Genomic DNA, 19,541 nt, shown 5'->3' on the forward strand with positions numbered 1-19,541 from the left:
TACTCCACAAAAAAGGCTCCTGAAAAAGAGAAAAGAAAAAATATTGAGGATCTCTAAAAATCGTTGGTGGATTTTCAGTCACCTCGTGGCAAGGTTGAAAAGTCATTAAATGCGCTGAGAGATTGGAAAGAGACAACACCCAGACCAGGATGACGCGTCTCCGTCTCTCCCTCCCTTCTGACGTCATCAGTTGTTTATGGATCCCCCGATCAACGCCACTGGCCACCGCGACCGGCGACAGGGAGCTCATGCCGCGCTTCAGCAGTTGCAACGTTGAGCTCCTATCGTCACCATGTCGCGTCGCGAGGAGTCTCAACCCACGCGCGAGTAAATCCAGCATCCCTTAGTTTTTCGTCCAGTTTCTACTTAAGTCGTTCTCTTTAATACCGTGTTGGTTTCAGTTTGTTTCGAGCTTTTTTGGATACCAGACGTGACGTTTTTCGAAGTTGGTATTACATGCTTTCATTAATGTTCATGTTTTCATGCTGTGTCTCGTATGAAATTGAGTAGTTCTTTAATAGCTCGTCTTTTCCCAGTCGGAAGAACGCAACACAATTCCGAGGTTGCAAAATTTACTGAAAATATCAATTTTTTGATTGGTAATGATTACGTAATTCTTGTCCACATTTTTTCTCGATTTTTGCGCAAAAAAGAAAAAGAAACCAATGAAATGTTCTCTTATGGACATATTAATAGCTCTAGAATAAAAGTTCACTTTGCAAATGGACATTTTGCAAGGACAAAATTTTGTTAGCTCCTCTTGTTCCTCTTGTTCTGGGAATCTGTGAGATGAAGAGTGGAAAAAGAAAAAAAAATGACGTTTTCGGTAAAAGCCGTAGTGCTTTGATTGATAGCGTAGTAATACAACATTCTCTAGCGCGTAATACAATGCCGCGTTGTCCTAATTTTGAAAATATTAGGCACGATCACCCAATTCAATTCACGTTTTTTTTTGGTTCACCCAACTGGCTTACACTGTACACCATCTCTATGATGGTTTGCTCTCCGTGAATTGATCTGAAAAGAAATTCTGTTTGAACTCACGGTAGATCACGAGGACATTTCATTTTTTCTTTCACGATAGGTTCCCAAAAATTTCAGCACGTTATTACATCTCGAGGAGTGCCCAGGAAATTGCCGACGCAATACTTCGACGGGTTTGAATAAAATATCCTCCCCGGCGGGGAATCGAACCCCGGTCTCCCGCGTGACAGGCGGGGATACTGACCACTATACTACCGAGGACAGCTGTCAGTTCTTGTCGGATTTAAACTTTCTGTGGGAATGGCACGGGTCAAAATTAAAAGTATTATAATTATATTTAAATGAAATGGCTACCCCGGGAAGTAAAGAAATTCAGGAGGAAGCCGCCCGGAGGGGGGGGGGGGGGGGAGTTCTTTTCCACCCCGATCCTACGGAGAAAGTAATCTGTTACTTTCAAATGTGATAGTCTTCGCAGTCCACTGTGAAATTTGAAAGTGATTTTTTTTCAGAATCTGATAAAAAATCTGAAATTCAGATTTTTTCAAAAATAGACCATTATTAGAGGAGGCACACATAGATTATGTGCCCGCATAGTGGTTTTGGTCAGTAGTGTTCCTCAGGAAATATAGCATAGTAAGCCATGACGTGCAGGGCTGCCGATTCGTGGGTAATTACCCATTTCGTGGGTATTTTAAACTCCAGTGGGTAATGGGTAATTCGTGGGTAATCCGGGTAACGGTGGGTAATCTATGGGTATTTTCTTCGTCACTAAAATCCAAAGAAATAACCTTAAGAAAATTCAAATTGGACGTATTTCTACCAAACAGACCTATGTGGAGGTGAGAAATATGGGGTGTGCTCGTGGAAGCTGCATAAGAAGCAATGTAAAAGTGGGCGTGATTCCTTTTGAAGAATTGGAAAAGCGAGATTTTACATTCTATCAAACAGACCTGTGTGCCAACTGAATGCGGAACTCATGAGCCGCGGGCATGGCAAGAGAGCCTTGTGGACAGGGCTCATGAGTTAAAGCGTCCCGACGACGATGTCCCCGCCGCCGCGCTCCCGAGTCCACCCTCGGTCGTTGCCGCTGACGTCACTGGCGCTTCATTATTCTCATTCACTTTTACGGCCAGAGAACTGACGAGCACACCCCATATTTCTCACCTCCACATAGGTCTGTTTGGTAGAAATACGTCCAATTTGGCAACAAACGGTGGGTGAACAGTGGGTAAACGGTGGGTAAACGGTGGGTAAACGGTGGGTAAACGGTGGGTAAAGTTGAAGCTGGTGGGTAAAACTCGAGTCGGTCGGTAAAGTGTGAGTAAAATTGGAACCGGTGGGTAATCGGTGAGGGAGAAAAAATCCAGTGGGTAATCGGATCGGTAGCCCTGATGACATGGGATTTACAAAGAGTGAAAAAGGGTCGTGAACCTTGATAGGATATCCGTATTTTATCAAAATAACTGCATTTTTATGGAAATGAAGAAATAAAGAGCCAATAGTCGGAAGGGTGTAGCTACATGATTGTTACTAAAACACCTCAGTAGTTGTATCATAACGGGGTAGTTAGCATGCTGCAGCCGTATGGTATCAGGGGTTATGAAAATGAGGCACACAGTGGCTGGGCGTGAATGATCGATTGATTATCGATATTCCCCCTTTGACGCTATGGTAAAGAATCGATGATTAAGGTGTACGTTGCGAATACTCCGTTTATCGATCCTTTTTCATAGGTTTAAATGGCAGATCAATCGGTTTATCGCAAAGCACGCCACGCCACTGGTTTTCTGTGTCCAAACGCGATTCGCGTACGCGGAGACTTTAACGAACGGGTAGGAAAAAAAAATTGCGTCGGATGATATGCTACCAGAGCACGTGTCGTGGATTCCGACGTTACTTATATTTTATTTTTTCAAGAAGATTGTCATCAAAATCTGTCTTTAAAATTTTTTCGCTGTTCTTTGAAAAAATGAAAGAAACAATGGTCGAAATAGCAACTGAGTAAGCGTGAATTTCGCGCCGGGATTTTTAACAGTGCAGTGCCTCATTGCAAAATGTACCCCAGCTCTTGCAGACATCTTAAATTTTCAAGATAAGCGCAATAATATAAATCCTGTTTATTTTGCCTTTATTATTTTTGTTTTGTTTTTGTTTTTAAAACAGGGGGGAGGGGGTGCGCATCTTCTCGAAGAGCTGTTACGAAAACAGGCACCGGGAATTGAATGAGCCGGCTAAGGCTTGTTTGTACCTTGGCTTTAACGGTTTTCTGAGAAAAAGGGTGGGCACGATTTATGCAAAGGCAACCCGTCTAAAGCTTTCAAAATATGCACGAAAAAGAATTTGAAAAGTAATCCCACTGCTACGTTGAATATTAATTTTAAGTTCTGTCACTTGCGTTTTCGAACTTTCTTCAATGTCATTATCTTAAATCAGAAGGTATTCGCTGATCATGTCGTAAAATGACTCACTGCAATATTGAGAGCATTAAAACTTGTTATATTCATAAGTTGGCGGAGTATAAATAGACTGCGAAATCTCCAGAGAAGGAGAACTTACGCTGGTGGCCTCTGGCGGCGAGGCGTTAATGATCGATAATCGATATTTCCCCATTAGAGCTGTGATAAAGTATCGCTGTTGAGGTGTTCGTTGCGGACACCCTGTTTATCGATCATTTTCAATACGTCTAAACGCCGGGTCAATCGATGTATCGCAAAGCACGTCACGCCACTAAACAAAAGATGAGTAATAAAAACATAAACGGTGATAAGTATTTTTGTAATGTGACGGTACACTCAAAAGACACCAGGGCAATCACGATTTGTTTCGCCGAAACAAATCTAATAGTAAAATAATTTAGTTTAACATTCCATGAAAATGTTTTTCCTTTGAAAAAATCTGAATTTGGATTTCTACGATTTGCATATCAGGATTTTTTTCAGTGCTATTGTCAAGGATTTGACACTTGTTAAATATATTCGATGAAGTATCTTAGATGACTTAAGGGAATATTGATGCTTGAAAAATTATTTTATTCGTATGATGATGACAAAGTCTTATATTAGACTGTAAAATCTCCAAAAAAGGAGAACTCATATGAAAGAAAATGCGAACACATGTTTTGTATAAGAGGAGCGAGATGAAAACATAAATGGCGATAAGTATTTTTTAATATGACGGCACACTTCAAAAGACAGGGTAATCACATTCTCTCGTGCATTGAAACTAATCTCACTGTAAAATAGTATTTAAAATGTTTTTCTTTGCGAGAAAACACTTCGCGGGTCACTTTTATCGCTCGAACACGATAACTTGCTTTGTCCTCGAGGGTTTATTGAAGAAAAAGTTGAAAATATCGGATTTTTGGCTATGCCAGTTCCAACCGTGATGAAACTACGATACCAATCTGCCATGATAATTTCAGATTCAAAGGCCATTAGCGATTTGACAGCTTGTCAAATCAGACAATCGAAGGCCTCCAAGGCGATGAATGACAACTTTAGTCGCATACTCATACCCAGCGCTCAACTGAAGCGGGCAAAAAGTAGGCCGCTTTAAGATGATGACGATGCTCCAGCGCATAACAGCTCGCACATTTTTTGAAAGTGCACACGCATATTTGCACAATTTACAAGTGCCCGGATTACATGTATATTTGTGGAAAATGCACGACTATTAATACTCAAAATTGAAACATGTTTTTTTTCTTTTTTTCTTTTTTTTTCTTCCTCTTCTTTTCACGAACGGATGCATTTGAAATTGCATTTTGATTGCAATTTGGATACCCAAAAATCCTGAAGGCTAGAGAAGAAAAAGTGAAACACCCCCCCCCCCCCTCTACCAAAAAAAACTATTTTTCCTGGTTTCCCTTGGAGAAAATAAATTGTGACGGGGCATCTGCAAAGTCGCAAATTGAATCTCGTGCTTTTCAAATTTTAGCATTAGTGTATCCGTCGAAGGCAAACAGTCAAGTCGGGTATTTTGCTAAATGCCTAGACAAATAGTTAAATATTCTTGCTTAGACTGAAATTCTGATTATTTTGCTGACCGTAGACAAAATAATTCTCTGATCACGTGGAAATGAATTTCCTTTGAAAACTTGTTCCATACGATTATAAATACGTTTTTTCTAGTCCTTGAATGCAAATTCTCAAAAGGCAGCATTTCGTAAAATAAAGTTTTCATCATTTGAGCGGTTGAAGAAATATGAGGAGAATTTTTGAACGGAAAATAAAAAGACAGTTTGTACTTTGACGGATTTTTAGTCTCAAAATATTGAAAATGAGAGGGGTATTCGTAAAAACATAAAAACCCTCGTAAACATTGAAAATTTGAATATCCGCAGGCATTTGATAAAATGCCTGATTTGACTATTTGCCTCCGACGTATCCATTGTGACGCGCTATTATTATATGTATGACTTTAATCTTTGTCTTTTTTTATTTTCAGCGAGGGTTGAGCTGTAGTTGTGCATTCATTTCGAAGAGGGCTCATCCATCTTCTCTTCAAACATGCTGCCGGAATCAACTCGAGGGCTGAAAGGAACTCCATAGTGCTTGTGTCTGCAATAAACAATAAAAATTTTAGAGTTTATTCGTGTAATATATTTGAGGTCGTTCGCAAATACCGCTGTCTTTCAACTTTTGGACCATTTCCTCATAGCTTTCAAAAAGGTCAAACAATGGTCAGTGTGCAATGTGACGGGTGCCTGTCGCGTTGGAGTGTATCTATTTCGTCCTAGTTCGTTAACCTATCCGATCAGTGTGGTGGCGTAACGCTATTAAATTCCTATTCAATCTCAAATTCTTGCATATAAACGGTTCCATTTCAGAATCGCGGAATTGTTCTCAGTAGACCACCACATTTACTCTCGCTCATTTTGGTGATTCTAGTTCGCAGCTCTACTGTTCTTCGTGCGAGAAGTCTTCTACGAAAGAAGCACCGTGTTCAGCCGCAAGCAACCCGGTATATTTTTCTCGTTATGTAATTACAGCCAGACATTTCAAAAACGCCTTGACATTGTTTCTCTATTTTATTCAAACCGATAAGGATTAATTTATTCCCTTAAAATACGTCAAATTTTTGCTGGGCTTCACCGCGAGTTATGTGTAACCAGAGTTGGTCCGACCTGCCGACTTCGTGTTCATTCGCCGGTTTTTTCGCTTATTTCACTTTCAATCTGCTCCATGAATAATAGTGAAACCTGTAACGCACACCTCAAGTAGAAGTGTATCTGTTGTGCGCCTAACGAAACGCGACTGTGTTCATGTGCTAATCCAATGGTAACCATGTGTTTGCGCGGCCCGTAACTAGTTGCCCCCAACCCAGAACACTAAAATGAAAATTTCGTTGTGAGGAATCCTCAGAAATCAATCTCGGGAGTCTTATCGTTCATTTTTTCCGACAGTTAATCGCCTTCATTTTCACGTGATACTGCTTGTTTTGCCCCGGAATTAGTTTAATTGCCTACCTGACCCGAAAGCAACCGAGGGCATGAAAATAAAAATATCAAACTAAGCGCTCAGAATAATACCGCGCCTTCGTTTGCACGTGATACTGCACACATTGTCCTTCAGTTCCTTTACTTGCCTGGTCGACCCAAACCTCATTTTAAGCGATCCTAGGCATCCATCGAGAGCGCCTTTATTTTCACGTGATACTGCACGCTTTGCCCAGCGGATATTTGGTTGCCTAGTCAACCCAGATCCTCATTTTAAGTGATCCTAGGCCTCATCGAGAGCGCCTTCATTTTCACGTATTACTACAAGCTTTGCCCGGCGGATATTTTGGTTGCCTAGTCGACCCAGACCCTCATCTTCAGTGATCCGAGGCCTCCATCGAGAGCGCCTTCATTTTCACGTGATACCACAAGTTTTGCCCGGCGGATATTTTGGTTGCCTAACCAACCCGAGCCCGAATCAAAGCACGGAAATGAAGGTTTTGCATTGAGGCATCTGCACGAAAAAACCACAAAGAGCTCTCAAAACTAACACAATCGCACGATGGCGTTCCTGAATTACAGTCTGGCCGGGAGCGCGTACCAGAACGCTCCGATCGACTACGGGGTGAGTCAGCCTCTGCCGTTCACACCGCCCCCAGCGGCCTACGACAACGGTTTCCAGCAGGCGCCCCCGAGGCCTACTCCACTGCCGGTGCCTCCGCAGATCCCCCAGTTCCGGACGCCGAGCCGGGATGTTCCGGGGCCCGGGCCCGGTGGCTCGAACCGGTCGAGCACGTTCCAGCGGGCCAAGGCGGCCATCCCGACCGGATTCTACAAGCAGATCTCACCCGGCGGCGGGTCCAAGACTTCGGTCCACGCTGTCATCGACTACGACGACGACTTCGGTGAGGGTGACCTCGGTAACGGGGTAGGACCCGGCCCTGGTGGACCCATCGCCCTCCGTGGCAACTCCACGCCCGTCGTCCCTAGGTACGCCTATGATGTCTACAACACCAACGGAACTCTCATACAGATCCCTGTAAGTAGCTTTCCTCCTTCATATCAGTGTTCCTAAATTCACTCACATCGGCGGATCCAGCGAATTGGCAACATTGTCATTTGTCCGGTTAAACCTATGGAAATGTAGCGATTCTTGAAGGGGCCAGGTGCTCGGACAAGAATAGATTATTTAGCATAGGTTTGAACGGAGAAAATCCAGTGTTGCCAAATTGCTGGATCTTATTAATTTAAGCTATTCTACAAGAAAAAAACATCACAACACGATTTTGAAATGTTATTAGACATAGCTTCAGTTCTTCTTCAAATTGCCACCGACCATTGAAGACTAAAAAAAATTATGTTTGGATGATTAAAAATCGACTTTTTAACTTTCACTATAAAATACCACATAAAAAGGGTATTTTTCATTTAAGACACCCGTAATTGCTATCTTCTACGTGCTTTTGTGCTTAATATATAATAAAACCTTTGATCGTTTTAAGTATGGTTATCTAATGTTCCTGATTGTGAGAATCGTACGACTTCAGTGATCTTAGTACAAATAAGCGTCGACAGCACACTTGCCCGTCAAAATTTTCAAGGTCGATTAGTTTAAAGCAGAGCCGGATGAAAAAAATTTTACGCCCTGTAATAAAAATTCCAAAAGAATCTCTGTAAAAATTCCAAAAGAGCCTTTTAAAAAATTCCAAAAAACCGAGGCATATTTTAAACGCGTGGAAAAAATTCAACTTAAAATATATGTATGCAAAAATACGCACTTTAGGAGACAAGTGTCAATAAATTGCCGGCATCCCGGTGTCAAATTAAAACTGTAGCAGTGGAAATTGAAAAGATCGTGATGTTCTCGAGGTAGCCGAATTTCTTGCGTGCTCATCGCGGCTGCCTCTGAAGTTACCGATAATTATTGGGCGATTGAATCGTGGGGCCACACTTGACATTAGTCAGGTAGCCAAAGTAAATGTTCCGAGAACAGTCATGATGTAATCGGTCGCGTTCTAATATCCATCAGCGAAATTGAGACTTTCGTTGGTCTTCTTTCTCCCCTTCATCACTTTTAATGACCTGTCAGCCCTGTCTCCACAATATCGCCACTCCACTGACGTAAGGACGTATCTCTAGTTCTTCACGAGCCCCAGAAAGCATTAAGTTTTACGGAGGATAGGGCTCACGTGGAAATTGAGATACGCCCTTATGTTGGGAGCGACGGTATGAGTAAAGAAAAGATCGCTGTCGTGAAATATCGTCGCGTCGACAAAGCCAAAATTAACTTTTCCTCGCGCATTTTTAAGAAAAAGTATCGCTCGACTCATGAACGGACTACATTTTGCAATGAGCAGACACTATTTTTAGCTCATCTTGGGAGCAAAATATGTGCCATTAGTTAGCCTATACGGAAAGGTGCTCTGATGGATGAGTCAGACGTTGTGGTTTCTTACTGTAAAATGTATAGTCTTTATTATTTTGCTATTGTACTTAATAGATTTTTGCATCGAAATAACTTTCTATCCCTATTTTTACATGAAAGACGCCAATTGATTTTCCTGACGAATTCCGAAATCATTTGTGTCTCTTATTAATCGACTTTTCCTTTCCAACATACTATCGTTTATACTGGTGTGCTGAGGTAAAACGCCGTATGAACATTCGAATGTTGCCAAATTTCCTCTTGGAAATTATTTATTTTTAAAGAATGATATCGATATTTTCCTTAGAGATTTTCATACTTTTTAGTTCAAATTGCGAACAAAATGTTGTAAATATTCAGAAGAGAAATATTTCCATTTTTCCCGCAAATCCGCACTTTTTCAAAGGAAATTTGGCAACGTTTGAAGACTCATACGGCGTTCTACCTTAGCACGGCAGTATAAGTCTTACCACCATATGCATTTTTTTTAAATTGTACGCTCCGTAGGCTTCTTAAAGTCACGATCAATTTCCACGATGGTTTGTGAAGAATAACCGTTATAATACTGAGAAAATTAAAGAAAAGGAAAATTGTTGGAATAACTCTCGATATTGGTACAGTGCGCCACTGAACTGTTATTCTAGTATTGTGAGTACCAGCGTACAACTTTAGAGCACCGCGTCAGTATGATCAATGATCATGAAGGCTCCAGTTTCACTTAACCTTTTTTATTTCGCTTCATATCATTTTGAGTTTTTGCGATTATTCCCTGTGTACAGAGCAGCGCGAAAATCTTTTGCAATTGAAATGTGCACGGAGTTGTTCTCGTCGGACACATTAACACACAGTTCGGGAAGCAGCCTTCGATTGTTAATACGATACGTTATAATGTCACCCGGTTAAGTTGCCGACATTTTTTTAACCAAGTGACATAACTGAGAGAATCGTTCAATTTATCGATATATCCAGTCCATCTGATCCGTTGAAACTTTCCAATGGAGGAGATGGAAATGGTTATTGAAGTTGATAGAACTTAAGAGAAACCGAGGTTAAAGTCAAATGAAAAAAATGGGATTTTTCAACCCCCCCCCCCCCCCCCAATAGTCGCTGCTTTTTCTCTTCAGAGGATTCGAGACACTTCTTCCGTGTTTCGCGTGATAAATGGAACACATTTTGCGACAAGGAACTGCTATTTCTGGCTCATTTAAAAAATAACATACGTGCCATGATCCCCGTGCAAATAGGTGCTTTTATGGATGAGCCATAAATAGTGGTTTCCTTTTGCAAAATGAAGTCCAATAATGAGTGTAATACCATTTCTGATCACACCGTATTTACCGGACTAATGTCACTGGACAATGGAGATGTTGCATGTGTGCGGAATTTGCGATTTGACTGTTGATTCTTGTGTAAAAGTTCGAGAGAAACACGATGGTGCCACTGGTTTTCTTTGAAATCATCTCCCAAGCTCAAAAAGAGCTCTCAAAGTGAGGCCAAAATGGAGGGGATATCCCACCCTACCCTGAGAGTCCACCTCTACATCAAAACAAACTCTCCATGCAAAGATAGAGGAGCAAATACATTGACAGGGCTGCCACTTTATTTGGGGACTCCAAAACTGAAAACACGGCATCACTGCAAATGTATTTGCTCCCCATCTTTGCATGAGAGTTTGTTTTGATGTAGAGGTGGACTCTCAGGGTAGGGTGGGATATCCCCTCCATTTTGGCCTCACTTTGAGAGCTTTTTTTGAGCTTGGGAGATGATTTCAGAAGAAACCAGTGGCACCATCGTGTTTTTTGCGAACTTTCACATAAGAATCAATGGTCAAATCGCAAATCCCTCACACATGCAACATCTCCACCATTCGCCGACAGAGTAATTTCCCGCCAAATAAATTTGAAGATAGGCAGACCCCACAGAGGAATCAGCGTGCATTCATGTTAATAAGGAGCCCTAAAATTGAGCTACCTACCATTCAATCACCCGGACCTTCCCTCTTCTCAAATCTATAAACTTAACGCGCGGTGATAATTAAAATCGATCCTTGACTACATCAGCAAGTCAACGTGTCCTGTCCATGGCAGTTTAAATGGTAATTTTAAAATTGCAGTTTTGAGTCCCTAGCATGCGCCACGTCGGTTTTGTTGGCCACTTTAATACTGCAGTTCGATACACCAAAGGCAACAAGGCTATTGCTCTGCGATATATCGCGATTGATCTGCCATTTAAACCTATGGAAAAGGATCGATAAACAGGGTGATCGCAACGAGCACCTTAATAATCGATTCTTTACCACAGCTTCAAATGGGGAAATATCGATAATCTATCATTCGCGCCTCGCCACTGTGCAACAAACGCGTCACATCAGTTAATGTCCTCGTTTCAACACGCCCTCAAAGTGGGCACACCTTAATGTGGTGCACGTGGAGTACTTTGGAGTGAATGAAGATGGAAAAAGAATAATGAATTAACTGTAGATTCAAGAGGAATGGTACCCCCCCCCCCCCTCTTGAGTAAAAAAATAGGGAGGGAAGGGAGAGGGGTAGAGCGAGAAAGTGACAAGAAAGGATAAAGAGAGGGAACGCAGAGGAGAAATAGTAGCCTTTTGAAACAAAAATTTAAAAAAACGAAAAACTGAACCGTCTGAAAAGAGATATTATGCGTGTTGGTGCGGCCACAAGAAGAGAATCATTTTGCAAGCAGTTGCCCGAAAAAATGTTGCTCAGTCTGTTAATCTATTCTTATTTTCAAACTTTTTTCCTTCTGGAGATCTTCCGGGCCGATTTCCAGGATTTATCAACCTGAAAACTGTTTTCTACACATGATGACCCTGCCACGTGCCATCTTCTTCGGATTTTGATCTCGATTATGGACTCAGAGTGCCCGTTAAGGGCGAAACCGCTGGACGGACAGAGGACCCTCCATATTATTTGATATTTATCCTCTTCGAACAAAATGTCTCAAATAACTATTGAATTACTACTCTGCCGTGGAAAGAAAGATAGCCGTATGAGGCTTCAGATGTTGCCGAATTTCCTCTCATTAAATACAAATTTTAAGGGAAATCTGAATACTTTTCTTCCAATTTTTCAGAGAATTTTATTCGCAATCAGATCTAAATTATCTGAAAATTGTAAGAGAAAATACTCATAATTTTCCTCAAAAATAAACATTTATCCGGGGAAATTCGGCAACTCTCGAATGTGTATCTGGCGTTTTTCCTTGGCTTAGCCGTATTGTACGGCGTATGTTTCGGTATCCGATTGCGGCTTTTTCGGTAGTGCGTCAAGCAATCAAGTAGGAGGTCTAAATGAACGTATTTCCTTTCAAACGGAACTATGCGCATTAAGACATGAGCCCTGAGACCCATAAGAATATGTGCATAACAGGGCTCACGTCATGATGCATATAGTTCCGTTTGATAGACATACGTCCAAATAATGCTATCCTGGAAACATTTGAGTTCGACAAATTTGCCCAAAATTCAACTTAGCTTACATCGAGGACCCTGGAAAGGAAAACCCCTGGTTTCCCGCGAACGTAAGATCTCACGGTCGGATGATTTTTTCCGTATGCGAAAAACTTCCGTAAACCGTGCACGACGTCAAACTGCGTTAGCCGAAAAATAAATGCGACGGCCTTTGATGAAATTAAGCGATAATGAAAATACGCGTCGATCAGGCGCATCGATCACTCATCGATTGACGTAAAAGTTAAGCTTGTTCACTCAGTTGGAATCGGTTGATTTGCATTAATGTTCTGGTGAGCAATCGGTGAATGTGTCGCACACGCGAGCTTCGAGCCTTGAGGCCAGATTTTTTTTTTTTTTTTAATTTGAAAAACTTCCTCGACCTGAAGTATCATTGACCTGAGATTTTATTTTGCACATGGTATGTATCCCAGAGGCGGATCCGGCAATTTGGCAACACCGGATTTCCTCCTTTTAAACCTATGCTAAATAATCGATTCTTGTCGGAAGACCTGGCCCCTCCAAGAATCGATATATTTCCATAGGTTTAAATGGAGGAAATCCGGTGTTGCCAAACTGCTGGATTCGCAAACGTGGCAATCACATTTTTTTTTCTTTTCTTTTTTTCTTTTTTTTTTATTAAAAAATCACTTTCAGTTTTTTGTCCGACAGTGCAATTCAAAACTAGGGTTTAAACCAATAAGTAAATAAAGAATCGACGAGTCAATTTTTGGCGTACGATGCAGTATCATGTATGTCATTAAAAAAAAAAAAAAAAAAACCTTACAGTATCACACCAAACAAAAAATTAAGCTCTGAATCCATTTTAAATTACTTATAACTTAAGTATCAAAAATTTGGATGCGATCCAACGCATTTGGAACGTATCCGAGGGGGCTCCAAGAAATTGTTTTCAGTTAATATAAACCAAGCATTGTCTTCATGATTCAATATCCAATAGTCTCCGATACTATCAAGATGAAGCAAAGTTATTGGAATCAGTTGCTATCGTGTCCTTCCACCCTTTTCCTGATTTGCCAATCCGCCTCTTACTTTTTCATACTCTCATTTCACACTCATGTGATTAATGCTAATGCACTGTTGTCAAAATATCTTAAAAAATCCTGCTCTTATTGATAATGAAAAATACTATGTGATCACATTAAAAACTCTATTATTATCAAGATCATGTGGGATTCTTTTTATAGGAGGTCAAAAAACCGTTCAACCCATGCCATCTATTATGGTCAGGCTGGAATAATTAGAACGAATCAGCGTCTATAGACGCTATTAGTGGTGAAGTCTAGTCACCTGAGGGATTCTCTGTTGTATCGAATTGATCAAAAAGAAAAATAGTTACTCAAACCTCCTTCATCGCCACAAGTGAGAATAAATCGATCTATATCGCTTATCTGTGACTTAACACTAGCAGCATCTTTTGTCTGGAACATCACGCGATCGATGAAAGAAGCAGTAGGTATTGAGGCAAACGCCGTGATACAACTATTAGTGCTCGAGTGATGTCAGTGTTGCATACAAGTAAAGTTGAAGGCGCCTCGGTTTTTCCACCTTGCTAATTCAGTGAAGCTATCGGGCGTCGCCGTTGTTACATTTCAGCCTTCAAGTTGCGATTTGGAATCGACTGAACGAAACAGACTCTGTTCTTGACTCATGCTTGCCGAGGAATATCTCAAATTTTTCGCAAAATTCAAACAATTACATGAAATTCCGTGAAATCAAACAATAATTTTTCTTGAAAATATCGAATGGACCTTAAGGCTAAGTAACACTTGAAGCACTTGGATACGCATTCCCTCGTCAAATTTTCGAGCAAAACGCGTTCAGTGTGTCAAAGATGTTTAAAATGAACTCAAAAGTGACAAATTAATGTTTACATAAGTAGATATATTTTAAGGATTAGCCCCCATGAGTTTTTACTTTAGCCCCCATGAACTTCGGAGTCAATGAGGATTAGCCCCCGTGAATTTCATAGAACCTTTTTAATATATCTACTACACTAATTTAAGTAAACAATAAATTAGTGTAGTAGATATATTAAAAAGGTTCTATGAAATTCACGGGGGCTAATCCTCATTGACTCCGAAGTTCATGGGGGCTAAGTCCTCAATGGGGGCTAATCCTTAAAATATATCTACTTACATAGTTCCCATTAAAGTCAGTAAATTCAAACTTCTATTTCCAAAAAACCGAAATAAACTTACCAATTGGCCCTTTCTCAACCTACATTCATGTTTAGCCGTTGTTTTTTTCACAAAAATCTCCTTTCTTTTTTTTGATATACATACGTCATACTTCTCTTGGAACAACAAATATTTCAGCATTTGGAGAAAATCATTCCATGGTAAAGCACAGTATAAATGAGAATAAATGCCGGTATCGACAATTCTGAATATAATCCGTTCATCTATCTAATATAGGTATAATCCATACGAACCTAAGACAAAAATCAATAGCAAACCGATAAAAACCTCGCTACTGTGCGATTAGGACGCATAGCAGTTTTCTCCGAGCCGATTCCTACCATTTTTGGCCAAAGCGAGTCGTAAAGTTTTAGAATGCGTGCACAGTTTTCCTATCAGAATAATTTAAAGTATGATTTCCGCTGACCCCTTTCTTATAATTGTATGCATCGCATTCACCAGCTTTCATGCAACTTATTCAAGACTATGGGAAAGCATAAGCCCTAAAATAACGGATTATTGCTGGAAACCCAACCGCCAACCTGAGCGTAAGCGAAGAGATGCATTGTTGAGAAATGCCCACCAAATCGAAGATTGATCGTTGATTTATTCGTCTGTTGTAAGCTGTCTTCCAAAAATGGAAGAACGTAACTACATTTCAGCGTGGTAAAATTTCTATTCGCAAATTTTATTTTCACCAGAAAACTATTGAGCGTCTCTGTAATTGGAACTTTCACCGATATTGCCTTTGATTATACACGCAAATATATTTATCAGAAAATTTTTAGACGGAAATCGCACGATCGTATTCTTGTGAAAAAAATAAATTCTTTGAGTCAGTCTGCGAACCAGCCTGTTAGTCAGCAGTCATCATTCCTACCGATACCGTAACTTGGACGCTTTAAAAAAATCGTAATCGTGAAAAAAGCGCTATCCTTAGCGTGACTCGCGCTTTAATCACTGACCGAAAAAAACAACGAACAATCTGTCTTCGACTCCTTGCTGTGCGGTGTTCAGCTCGTGAAGTTTGCAAAAGCCGACTTTTATCAAAAAAAGGTTTAAAATATTCGACCGGAAAAGCTCATTCCCTTCTTCTTAAGTGCTTTTATAAGGAGGGTATGACCACTAGGAGGACCCAGTGGAGACCTAGTGAAGAAGACTCCACGCACAAACGGAGACCTCAAAAAGGCTCATCGATGTCAAATAATTATTGACTGTTGCCTTCCAAAGATCGTCGCCTTGGGGCCAAATTCTGTCGGCTTTTTCACATAAAGTTACATCATGGATCGGCGAGTCCAAACCGCACCACCGCACCGGACAATCAGAAGCGCTAAGCTGGACTCCAGTGCAGTAGAGACTCGTCATAAGTATATTTAAGTACGGTGGAAGGACCAGCAAATTTTGGCCCCTGCGATCTTTGAAGGTAACCGATGTAATCAGAATAAATCATCAGATCTTGAGATTTTCAAAGAATTCAGTGCAAAATCGGCTGGGGAATTCTCCAGTTTGAGAGCCCCAGTGTGCACGCTGAGAAGAGCCTCATACTGCCGCGCTAAGGAAAAACGCCGTATAAACATTCAAATATTGACAAATTTACCCTTTTAAAAACATTTATTTAGGAGGAAAGTTATACATATTTTTCGTGAAATTTTCAGATATTTTGGGATGAATCGCGAGCAAAATTATCTGAAAAATTGGTAAACGCATATATTTACAACTTTCTCGATAAAGTCGTATTTTATCACAACACCTAAAGGTATTCATATGGTGTTTTTCCTTGGCACGGCAAAGTAATATTCCTTCAGAATAGTTCAGCCTCTTCGTACACTGAATAAAAAGTTACTGGCTATATAGACATAAAGCGAATTTTCTTCTAAGTTCCGAACCTCTTTGGAAGTCCTGTCCGGTTGTTTTATCAATCGCCAACACCAGTGGGACACCGCTGTTACCGGATTCGACCAATCAGATCCGTTGGTTTCCGATAGGTCGAACCTTTTTTCAAAACCACCTCGCGATGTGGTACCAAAATCACGCACCAACGTTGCGATTCGTTAGTCACCGAGTCGGAAGTTCCGAACTCAAACAGAATGGCAGCTCGGAGGTTCGAGCACAAAAGTAGTACCGAACCTCTAAATAAAATTCGCTTCTGTACGTTCCGGGCTCAGAGGCCGAAAGTTCCGGGTGCTGGAGCCGTAGCTTCGATTGCTCGGGTACTGCGCCCAGAACTTTCGGCCTCTAGAGCCCGGAACACGGACGCTATGTGTATGTAGCCCGTAAGTACGGCTTCCACGGCCGGAGTTTTTTTTCATTTTTTCAGTCTATGTCTCTGCTGCGCTCAGCAGAAACGGCAACGGTGATGGGTGAGCGCCGAGCGGTGAGTGTACCTGTCGGCACGAGCGCGGGTGCGGGTGCAGCTCGGATCCTTGATCATCCATCACTCACCAGTCACCAGTCACCAAGTCGGCGGCGCGGGAGCTTTCAGCACTTCGTGTCCGTGTCGCCGGGCCAGCGCGACCAACGGCTGTCGATCCGTCGTCGTCCTACGCAAGACAGCAGCAAGCCACTCTCAACATGACCCACAATCGACACACATTCGTATACTATCCGAGGACCACTCCGAACTCCACTTATTCCTGTCGATGTTGATCTATTCGCCACCTTGAGACGGTGGGCGCGATCCGCGATTTGCGGTCTTCCGCGAGAGTGCTCTAGATTGAGACCTTGAGCTCTGCCCCCCGCTCCCGTCATTTCTCGACGGTAGCACTGCCGCGAGCGGCGGGAACCGCGTATCCACGGGTGGTTTGCGGTGGGTGTTGTGTGGTTTTTGACGAGGGGTTTTGATAAGCGATCTGGAGTCGCGCGGAAGTCGGGGGCTGGGCTTTTCCCGGCCACCCAGGCTCCACGCGTGCCCCGCGTGGACACTGTTACAATTGTTACATGTTCATTCATGACCAAAGCTCGCGAGAAGTAATGATCGCGAGTTGGGTATTCTTTGAAAGCAGAGACAATATATCGTCACTCCTCTGACGTAAGGGCGTATCTCGATTTCCGCATGAGCCTCAAAAAGCATAAATTGATATTTAAAACAAGTCTCAAGTGAAAATTAAGATACGCCCTTACGTCAGAGGAGCGGCGATATGTTCAGGGTGTCTTGAACCACCTGTGCCGGGCTTTTTTCTCGGTTGCTCTAGGTCGCACGAAGTCAGGGACCGCGGGGCTGAATAGGGTATCGACCCCAAGGTCTCGAAACACTCTTGTGGGGAGGGGGGAGTTGAAGGGGGGTCAAGATCCTGAAAGTCGGGTTTCCCAACCGAATCGATTAAATTGCATTAAACCCGAAAAGTACTACAAATTGCTCATTGGATTGACCCCTAAAAATCCAAAATCGTTCCACCCTCGGCCCAAAAATAATACCCCAAAGAAGGGGGCAGTACCCCTCCGTTATTTCTCTGTGATCGAGAAATTGACGTATATTCACGGAAAAGGATGGTGCCCCTGATAGTCGACCCTAAGGAATTCGAATTTTATGGTTTCAAAGCCCCCCTAGCTTTTCTTGAGGGGGTTAACGAGGTAAATCGCGCACAGTGGGTCGAGTCAATTCGAGAGGTCGGACATGAAATTTGTGACTAAAAATGCAAATTTATAGTAGAACTTCTTTTATCGGACTGCATTTTGTTTGTTGATATTACCTTTCTCCCGACACTTGTTATCATATTTTAGGCGATGGCTATTTCGATGTTACGTGCACATCATCATCAGGCCACTTGATTTGGCAAACACTCAAAGTCACATTGTAAGATTTTAGTAAATTTTAATATATACAATGTGACTTAGTGTTTACCAACATCCAAGTGGCCTGAGATGATGTGTACGTAATATTGAAATAGCTATCGCCTAAAATCTGATGACAAATGATCTGGAGAAAGGTAATATCAACAAAAATGTGCAAATATTTATACTTATTTCATCGCATTTTAAGTTTCAAACGGTGCTAATTAGACGAAAATTTTACGAGGAAAGCAATGGAACCACTTTTAGAATCTCAAAAATTTAAATGAATGGAGTTAAAAGCGTTTAAAGTTTCCAAGTTTCGTCCAACCTCTCCGATTGACTCGGTCCACTGTGACGCGGTCCATTTCGATTATCAGCGGAAGGTGTGCCTTCCCAAGCGGGTGCTGGATGCGCTGAATGCTGAAGTCAGGGGAAGCCGGCCGCGTCTGTCGGCAGTGCCGCAGTCGCGTCGGTTTCTGGTTTTAGATTTATGCGTTCTCCGGCTGATTTGTGAGTTTGCAGACTTGTTAAGCGTCTTCGGTGGAATACATTAGTGTTTAATAAGCATCGCCGTATTATAGTGTCGCATAATCACAACAACAGATTCAGATCGCCTCGATCGGCGGCATGATGGCGCGGCCGCCACTTCCACGAAATCTATTAGCGCCTCTCGGTATAGTTGTTTATTGCTCCTCGAAAGTTTCCTTTTTCAAAGTCCCATTGCCCTTTGGTTTTTCTCCTTGCAAAATGCGATCTGATCAAAGGTAAATTCAAACTTATGCCGAGCTGCATTTTTAAGGTGAATCGGCAGCATTTGGAGAACGAAACGATAGCCGATCGATCAATTTATTGATAATTCCTGGACGTCACCCAGGACATTTCCTCAAAATCTTCGACTTCAAGCTGTAGTGTATCAGATATTTGTACAAAAAAAATTTTCTTGGTTAAATTTTGTGTACAAACATCCGGCAGATTACAGCTTGATGTCGTAGATTTTGAAGAAATGTCCTAAAATCTAGAAATTATCGACTGATTAACCGACTGTCAAATTAAGTGGCGTGGTGTGAACGATCAATTATCGATATTTCCCCATCTGAAGCTTTGGTAAATAGTTGATTATTAAGGTGTTCGTTGCGAACACCCTGTGTATCGATACTTTTCCATAGGTTTAAATGACCGATCAATCGATAAATCGCAAAGCAAGCCACACCACTGGTCAAATTCATCTCCTAAGTGCTGAAGAACCACCTC

General features: G+C 41.7%; 1 protein-coding gene and 1 non-coding gene across 2 annotated transcripts in view; one reads left to right on the forward strand and one right to left on the reverse strand.

Moving 5' to 3' along the window:
• Positions 1 to 236: 236 nt before the first annotated feature.
• The window catches only part of LOC109039155 (Spaetzle domain-containing protein 3), a 41,953-nt gene continuing 22,648 nt past the window's right edge, over positions 237 to 19,541 (forward strand). The window contains exons 1-2 of the mRNA XM_019054530.2: positions 237 to 445; positions 5,431 to 7,460. Of these exons, the coding sequence (XP_018910075.2) occupies positions 6,984 to 7,460 (477 nt within the window). The 5' untranslated portion in view covers positions 237 to 445; positions 5,431 to 6,983. The remainder of the gene's footprint in view (positions 446 to 5,430; positions 7,461 to 19,541) is intronic.
• On the reverse strand, positions 1,174 to 1,245 carry TRNAD-GUC (transfer RNA aspartic acid (anticodon GUC)). Its single transcript has one exon. It is a non-coding gene; the product is annotated as a tRNA-Asp (tRNA).

The sequence above is a fragment of the Bemisia tabaci genome, chromosome 6, assembly GCF_918797505.1.
Source record: "Bemisia tabaci chromosome 6, PGI_BMITA_v3".
NCBI lineage: Eukaryota > Metazoa > Arthropoda > Insecta > Hemiptera > Aleyrodidae > Bemisia > Bemisia tabaci.